Below are 8,844 nucleotides of genomic sequence, written 5' to 3'. Positions count from 1 at the left end.
ATAACCCTAAAACTTATATAAAATTATAAATTTACCCTTAATTTCCATTAAATTTTTTATTGAAAAGTTGAAGATATTTTGGTATTTTCATAGCCTATGTTAAGATTTAACGCCAAATCCTAACGGAGGGAGTATATTGCATCAAATTATAAATTTGACATGTGAAATTGAGAGTTTTTAAACTTTTGAGAGTCTTTTCAGAACATGTGAAAGTTAAAAGAGACTTTTATGAAGTTAACCATTTTTATGTTTGTTATAAAATGAAAAACATACCTTGAACTTGCAAAATCTCTAGCGAACTTTTATAAGATCAAGGGAAAATTACACTTTACCACCCAAAAGTTGGCAGCGTTTTTCAATTCAATCTCCAATGTTTCAATTTTTGCAATCCACCCCCCCAAAGTTTCAATTTTTTACAATTCGGCTATTCCGTCAGTCAAAGCCGTTTTGAATGACAAAACAGTGATCATGTGACTCGCACGTGATCACTGCTGGCCTTTTTGTACTCAAAATGCCCTCACCCACAGCAAACGGCATCGTTTGGTGTTGTTCCTTCGCCAGAGTTCGTTGATGGGTCATTGCTCGAAAATTTGCCTTTACCTGCAACAAGATGGAGAGCCCAAATGACGAACTCTCCTGCAACAGATCGGAATCTCCTCCTCTGCCCCCTTTAGCGTTCAAAGACAAAGTCCCCCTTTAACACTAAATTAATTCAAACTTTGAATGTCATTTTCTACAAAATTAATTCAAATTTTAATTATTCATTTTGTTGACAGTCTTCCTAAAGGGATTGCACAAGTCAATTTGCTGCTTGTATGTTTTGTTTGTTGGCGGCATACAGATCTTCAGGAAAACCATGTGTTGTATTTGGATTGGTTAGGTCTAAGCTCAAAGACAGATGTTGGGATCCTAGAAAGCTAACACGTTGCCCCACGCCTTGTCCTCTTCCATGTGCTTGCCCCACACCTTGTTCTCTTCCCACAGACGAGCTAGATCTAAGCAAAGCCAACCAAGTTCGAAGCCAGGTTTTGGGGATTCAACGAACTCCGGCTAAGGAAAAGCACCAAACTGTGATTAATGAAAACCGTGATTCTGTGAAACTTGTAAGAATTAGAAAGCACTGAACCTGAGAATGAGATATTTGAGAGAAACTTGTTAGAAACTTAGACCGTTAATCGTGTTACTTGTTAGAGAAAGAGAGAGAGAGGAAAATAGAGAGACAAACCTGAGAACTGAATGGAAAGCTGGAGCGGTGGTCCTGTGTAGATCGGAGCGGCGTGGGTTAGCCTGGGTTGGGTTGGGCGTGGGTCACGTGGGTTGGGCGTGCATGCCTGATGGAAAAGCATGGGGGTATTTTGGGTACAAAAAGGCTAGCAGTGATCACGTGTGGCGCACATGATCACTGTTCCGTCAATCAAAGCCGTTTTGACTAATGGAATGACCGAATTACAAAAAATTGAAATTTTAGGATGGTGGATTACAAAAATTGAAATATTGGAGGTTGAATTGAAAAACGCTATCAACTTTGGAGGAATAAAGTGTAATTTTCCCTAAGATCAAAGTGAATGCCAAAAAGCTAAAATGAGGTAACTTTTTCCATGGATAATGTTGGTTAGTTTTGAATAAAGAACAATTAGTTAATGATCTATAAAGTAGGGTTGTACAAATGATGGTGGCTAGCGGATATTATAGCTAACTGCACCACTTTATATGGTTAGCAATTTTGAAGAATCACTAATCGCACTATCTTAAATCGTTAGCAATTTTGAGTTATTGCTGGTTAGTGGTTATTTACGTCCAAACTTCACTGCGATAACCATATGTTAGGTATAGCCTTTTAGGCATATTTCGGACCGCTTCTAGGATATGTTTTAGATTATTTTAGTACAATATTGAACATGTTTTGATGTTGAAGTATGAAATATTATACCAAATAGACTATACACATATTAAACGATAACATAGTTAGCAGTAATTAACCGTTTTGTTTACCTTACCACCGCTAATAGCACTGGTATAAGCGATTAATAGTTAGCGACGATTAATAAGTTATTAACTATTAATAAGCAAGCCACCAAGTGAGGGGAAAAAAAGTTCTTAAAGCCATCAAAGGTGAACTATCTGACCAAGCTACTATGAAATAGTGAGGTTCGATGTATGATTTTCTTTAACGAACAAAAAGTAACTCTCTCATAGATTGGCATTGTATTCTGATTTATCAAGAAAAGGAAATTGGAGAAGAAAGAAAAAGAAATGCTATACTTTTTTTAATTTTTAATTTTTTAAATTGACATCCGACACATTTTATAAAATAATAAATCTCATAAAACAATAGAGTTAAATATTTGTCATGGCCCAAAATTTTCTCTATGTTTTCTCATACCCTTTTGGGCAAGGCGGCTAAGAAATACCTAAAAAAAATCCATCTCCTTCACCTACCCATTTGGAGATGGCAGGAGAAAGTCCAAAAATTTTCTTCTCCTTTGTCTACCCATACGGCCATTGCGGAGAAACTATCCCCATAGCCTCACCCCTTTTTTCTTTTTTCTTTATTTATTTTTTATTTTTTTAATAATTTTAGTTTCAAATTTTTTTATTTTTAATTAGTAGAGACACGTGTCGACTTTTTAAGAACGTTAACGTGAATTTTTAGACGAAAATTTGATAGAAATACCATCTCTATTTTTAACCATTATTGAGGTACTATTTGTAATACGAAATAAAATCGGACAAAAAAATAAAATTATGAAATAAGATGGGGTAAAAAAGTATTTAACCCAAATTAATAACATATTACTTGAAATCACTCGTGGGGGAGAAAAGAGGTATCGATTTTGGAAAATCTGAAACGGCGTCCAAATCCTTCAGGCTTCAGACGTTTTCTTAGAGCAGAACGATGTCGTTTGGTTAAAAAAAGTTTATTCTTTTTTTTTTTCGACTCAAAAATAGTATAATCAAAACTAGACTGTTTTTCTTTTTTCTTTTCCTAAGCGACATCTTCTATCCATAGCGAAAAAGACAACAAGCTTTGCTCCTCCGGAAAACGGTCATTCCAATACAAACGCTCTGTGCTGCGTGGAGATCATTGAGTGAGCGACTGAACCCCCCTCCCATATTTTCCCACTCTTTCACTTTACGGTGCGTACGGTTACTCTTTGTATTAATTTTTGGTATTCACGTTCGACACATTTGTGGCTATCCAATCGGTAAAGGGCCGAAATTGCAAATTTTTGTTGTGCTAGGAATTTATGGGTGATTTTTGTTTGTACCATTTATGCAATACTGAGTGAATTTTACGAGTGAATCATGTTCATCGTCTAGAATCAAGATTGTTGCTGATATCAGTTTCCGAAATATGAACTAATCTTTGTGATCGTACAATGATTAAAATTGTTACCAGTGATTGCTTTCTTATATCTGATAAGGACCATAAGGTGTAGATTAAGACAAGGCCATGTTGAGTTGAGTTGAGTTGAGTAAGATCTGGGTCAGGGAAAGATGGTGAAAGAAAGTGGATACATGGTCATGAATTTGGTTAATCAATTTGTATTCAAGTTTGAGATGTTGGTATTAGACTCTGATTTCTGTGTGATGATTTGAATTAATGGTTTTTGTCTCATTTTCGAATATTTTCTAGAAATGGGAGCATATCTCTAACTGGGAGATTATCGATAAAATGTCGCTTGCAAATCCGTTAAAGAAGTTAGCGTCGTGTGTTATCCTTGATTTGGATGGTACACTTCTTAACACAGGTTAGCTTGTGCTCTTGGCGTCGTTTATAATTTTGGTTTTTTAATTTTCGTAATTAATCATCGTGCTCATTGTTATTTATTTCTTATTGTCCTATGCTGATGCAATCATATTTTCATAAAATAGCTAATTGCTTTCTGTTGATGTTAATTCTGTTCTCTTACTTTGTCATGACTTTTATTTTTCGATCCATTTACAGATGGCCTTGTAAGTGAGGTTTTAAGAGGTTTCTTGGGTAAGTATGGAAAGCAATGGGATGGAAGAGAAGTTCACAAAATACTAGGAAAGACGCCATTTGAATCTGGGGCTGCTATTGTGGAAGATTATGAGCTTCCTTGCACTACAAGTGAATTTTTGTCAGAAATCAACCCAATTTTCTCTGAAAAGTAATTATCTATTATGCTTTTTAATGAGCTTAGATTCACAGATACCTTGAAAATATCTGGTTAATAAGCTCTTGAAAACTGAATTGCTTGATGGTTTAAGCCTATATGAGAGTAATAAAACCATAGCTACTCATTTACTCACTATTTTGCAGTCAAGCATTTGGCCTTTTATCGCAAACTTTTGAGCCTCTATTTACAATTATAATTGTAGGTGGTGCAACATCAAAGCACTTCCAGGTGCCAATCGTTTGATTAAACATTTCAGCAGTCATGGGGTCCCAATGGCATTGGCATCAAACTCTCCGAGGGTAGACATAGAAAGCAAAATTTCCTCTCATCAAGGTATACTTTTTCAAGCCTTAATAACTTAGTGCAACTTGGTTGGGAAATTTGCTTGTAACATGCATCAAATTATCCTTTGTGTTTGTCATTTCTGAGAATATTTTATTTTCCAATTTATAGGGTGGAAGGAATCCTTCTCTGTCATCATTGGTGGTGATGAAGTGACATCTGGGAAACCATCTCCTGAAATGTGAGATGCAAGAGCCTAGTTTTTGACCTTAGACTTCTTTTTTTAGTATTTTTGGTCTGAGTGTAAAGTCCATGTTAGTATGATATTCTAACTTTGTGGTTTCACTACGTAAGATTCCTTGAAGCAGCTAAAAAGCTAAATGTTGAGCCTTCAGCCTGTCTAGTCATTGAAGATTCTATGTAAGTGACCTAACTTTCAATTCTAGAAATTCTGAATTTTGTCCTTTCAATGTATTATCCTGCCCATAGCTTTTTATAGCACACATTTTCCCTTAAGGATTTACCCATGGTTTACATGCACTTAATAGTATAGCTGCTTATATTTAAAGTCTTGGATAGAAGAATTAAGTTGACAACTGAGTCCATGGCCAAACATGAAACCTTGAACGCTGGCCTTTTTTTTTTTTTTTTTTTTTTTTTGGTTTTGCATACAAACTATTTCCTAATAAGCAGTCAAAGTTCTTACTTCCCTTACAACTTGCCATGTGCTCTATTGGAGTAAAAAATATATTCATAAATAATGTCTTCTCATGTCTTCATACATGTTTTTGACTTAGATTGGCGAGAAAATAAATTTTGACGGTAGAAATTCCATCTAGATTACTTGGAGCCCTGTATTCTAAATCTCGTGAAGCCATTAAGCTACTCAAGTCAATGTGATTCCACCATCATATTCCACGTCATCTGCCGTTGAGGCAGAACTAGTCTAATTTATAACTGTTGGAAGTACATACTAACTCTCTGTTTGTTGCAACCATTTCAATTCTCAATTTATTACATCACTTATTAATGTTAGAGATTAAAATTACCTGGTAACTGGTTTTGGTGGGTGGGGTCAGTTACCCGTAGGAGTTTGATTAACGGTGAAGATTGTTGTACAGTATGCGTTTGCGACGTGCAATTAATCTGAGTAAAGTTCTCCTATGTTATCAAAAAGAAAAAAAAAAAAAAAAAAAACTTAAGCTTTTGATTTTTCTAGGACTTAGGTTGCACAAATTTCAGTAGCCATATAGAGCATTGCCTTTTCTTATATCTATTATCGCTCAGAATGCTGAAATGATCAATAGCTTTGAATTTATTTGACATTCATTCTGTTGTGCAAGATTCACAGTTTGAAATAATTAGGCTCAAACCTTTATAGAGCTCTGAAAAGTACTTTATCTGAATTTCAGTGTATGAATGTCAATTCTTAAATGACTTGTTCTATTGCTAGAATATGTGCATGAAGTTTACTTAGGTAGATGCATCTTTTACCTTTCATACCTTTGTTAGATGTGCAACTCTGTATTTCTTGTTTTCTAAGGCTGCTTCTTTCTTCATTTAAGTTCTGGCACGGTTTTTGTATCTCTCAAGCATATAAGGTGTCTGTTCCACTAGTATTACTATCTAATGAAAAACTATGCCAGCATAATTGTACATAACATTTTAGCGTTTCATATGCTATGATTGTCCGCTCTTTATATGTTGAACCATGGTACATAGTATATGCGGTTTTGTTCTCTTTTTGGAGGACTGACCATTTTGTTATCCCTCAGTGCATGATATTGGTTGTATACTGATTTGTACATAGATTAGCATTGTTATTTATTTGCAAAGGTTTGAATGATAATGAGGATTTCAATAATAAATTTGTTTCCTTCGATGTTGTGTATATATATATATATATGTATTCTTAATTGTTGTATATTTGGCTGTCAGACCAGGTGTTACAGCCGGTAGGGCTGCTGAAATGGAAGTGGTTGCTGTGCCATCCATTCCGAAACAATCCCATCTTTACACTTCAGCAGACGAGGTGATAAACTCTCTGCTTGATTTGCGACCTGAAAAGTGGGGCCTACCTCCATTTGAAGATTGTAAACTCCTCTCAATCTTTGTTTTAACCAAGTTTAGTCAGTTCTATTTGTATCAACCATTTTTAATGGAACCATTGATTTGATGTTGCAGGGATAGAGGGCACTTTGTCGATAGAACCTTGGCACATTGGTGGGCCAGTCATTAAGGGATATGGTCGTGGCTCAAAGGTACTTGGAATCCCTACAGGTGTGTATGAACCCCAAAACTTGCTTTCCTTTGTCTCATTCAGCTCAAATTGTTATGAAATTTTTCTTGACCTCTGAATGTTTTTTGCTTTGAATCACAGTATTAATTTTACTTTAAGTAGCCTGAGTTGGTCTAAATGTCTTCCAGTCGCTCATGTGGTTGCTCCCAATGTATCCTTCAGCTCCCACTTTGGCTGATTGAGCTTGAGATTATTGAGATGTCATTTATGTTAGTAAGCTTAGATCGAACCTATCCAATTTCTGCAGTGCGATGCTTGGCTCTTCATGGACTAGCTGTTACTACCTTTTTTTTTGGTTCAATATCAGCAATGCAGTTCATCTAATGATAAACCTAACCTGAATTATAGAGTTACAACATAATCAAACCCGAACAAACAAAATGTTGAATTGAATCGCACCAGTCTCTTATGGGGGTTATTACACATTATATATGCACTATTTCGTTCTCTTTTGCTTGATAATTTTGTGGCATTATGTTAATCTAAAAAGTTCTTTATATTTTCAGCTAATCTCTCCACCGAGGGTTATTCAACTCTCCTTTCAGAACATCCCTCAGGGGTATATTTTGGTTGGGCTCGAGTATCAAATAGAGGCGTTTTTAAAATGGTCATGAGCATTGGTTGGAACCCATATTTTAACAATACAGAAAAGACTATAGTGAGTGTAACGAGACACAAATTGTAGCCTCTGAATTTCTTTTTTCCTTTTTTTTTTCCTGGTTAACTCGAGTTTATAATGCAGGAGCCATGGCTGCTTCATGACTTTGCTGAAGATTTCTATGGGGAGGATTTGCGTCTTGTTGTAGTTGGTTATATACGACCTGAGGTGCTATTACATTAGATTACTTTTTGCATTTTTATGTCCCCTTGTTAGTCCATTTGGCTTTGCGATTTTCACTAGTCAATAGTGCGATTTCAAACAAAATCATGAAAAATATATTGTTTGGGAGTGCTTCTTTTAAACAATTGCGGTTTGAAAACATAGAAAAATAAGTATTTTTAAGTTGCAATTAATGAGGTGCATTTTTAAAAATGCATGATTTAAAGGGTAAACTGCGATTTTACCAAACACTCAATTGTCTTTGTAAAAATCGTGTCTTTAAATTACACATTTTGAAATCGTTAAATCCTAATTGACCCTATTCTATTGTTCTTCCACTCATGCTGAATGTTGGTGTGAAATGTAATAGGCCAACTTTCCATCCCTTGAGAGCCTGGTTGCAAAGATTCACGAGGACGGGAGAATTGCAGAGAGAGCTCTTGATCTTCCATTGTACTCAACTTACAGGGACGACCCATATCTGAAACCCTCTATCAAGGATGGTGGTCATTTTTGAAATTTTCAAAGTATATCTTGCCGACGTTGTTGGCTAGAATGGTAATTGGAGTTGTTGCTTCCTCTCATTTGAAAAGGAAATTCTTTCCTTTTGAATGAGATTCTATGCAGTCCCATGAACACAAATGGGTATGATGTTATGTGGGAAGACAAAAGTCATTCTATATTGTTTATTACGACTCATTTATAAGAAGCAATGAAGAAAGATAATCATTGAAGGGTCTTGTTTTGTGGTTGTTTATTCAGGGAGCTGAAGTGTATTTTTCCTGTAATAAAATATGAAACTTCATACAACTGAAAGTTCATAAGATAGGATCGAAAGAGAATTGTTTTTGAGTTCCTCATACTCATTATGGTTAGAATTGTTTTGTTTTTTTTTTGTGTTATTTTTTGGGGAGATCATTATGGTTAGCATTGAATAAATAAGATATTTACTATCAATATCTCAAATCAATGGAATGGTGGGTTCTATTTATTGTCAAGATAAGTTATATTTTGAATCTCTTTTATTGGTATCACTTATAAGTAATAGTAAATTTGGGCTGCTAATCAATACTGAGAACCTTGCCCCTATTAATTTGTACTGCTTATGAGTAATATTGCATTTATAATCTATCAATGTGATAGGTACCATTTGTTTCTCTTTGTGTGTATGTCTCAGAAAACCTGAGCGTGTGGAGCGGCATAAATTGTTGATTGCGTGTCTATTGATCTAGTAGCAAGTACCACCATGAGTAGAAGATAGTTTGAACTTGAAAGTATGGTAAGGGGTAGTCGTAGCT

General features: G+C 35.3%; 1 protein-coding gene across 2 annotated transcripts; it reads left to right on the top strand.

Annotated features, from left to right (window-relative positions):
* Positions 1–2,997: 2,997 nt before the first annotated feature.
* On the top strand, positions 2,998–8,286 carry FMN/FHY (riboflavin kinase/FMN hydrolase). Of its 2 annotated transcripts, none has more exons than XM_059581628.2 (11): positions 2,998–3,089; positions 3,638–3,752; positions 3,950–4,136; positions 4,348–4,478; positions 4,599–4,668; positions 4,782–4,847; positions 6,366–6,520; positions 6,612–6,707; positions 7,233–7,384; positions 7,469–7,552; positions 7,917–8,286. In XM_059581628.2, the coding sequence occupies exons 2-11, from the start codon at positions 3,677–3,679 to the stop codon at positions 8,061–8,063; spliced, it is 1,164 nt and encodes a 387-aa protein (XP_059437611.1). In that variant the 5' UTR covers positions 2,998–3,089; positions 3,638–3,676; the 3' UTR covers positions 8,064–8,286. The 2 variants fall into 2 exon arrangements, with proteins under 2 accessions (XP_059437611.1, XP_059437610.1); XM_059581627.1 differs by having other exon boundaries at positions 2,998–3,138.
* The last annotated feature ends 558 nt before the right edge of the window (positions 8,287–8,844 follow it).

The sequence above is a fragment of the Corylus avellana genome, chromosome 1 (assembly GCF_965113065.1).
Source record: "Corylus avellana chromosome 1, dhCorAvel1.hap1.2, whole genome shotgun sequence".
NCBI classification, from domain to species: Eukaryota; Viridiplantae; Streptophyta; class Magnoliopsida; order Fagales; family Betulaceae; genus Corylus; species Corylus avellana.
This window is presented reverse-complemented; position numbering and strand designations above follow the sequence as displayed.

Excerpts from the sequence above, each read along its gene's own strand:
- FMN/FHY (XM_059581628.2), top strand. The coding sequence starts at position 3,677 with ATGTCGCTTGCAAATCCGTTAAAGAAGTTAGCGTCGTGTGTTATCCTT. Across the intron at positions 4,479-4,598 it reads CAAAATTTCCTCTCATCAAG|GGTGGAAGGAATCCTTCTCT; the intron begins GTATACTTTTTC and ends TCCAATTTATAG. Across the intron at positions 4,669-4,781 it reads GGGAAACCATCTCCTGAAAT|ATTCCTTGAAGCAGCTAAAA; the intron begins GTGAGATGCAAG and ends TCACTACGTAAG.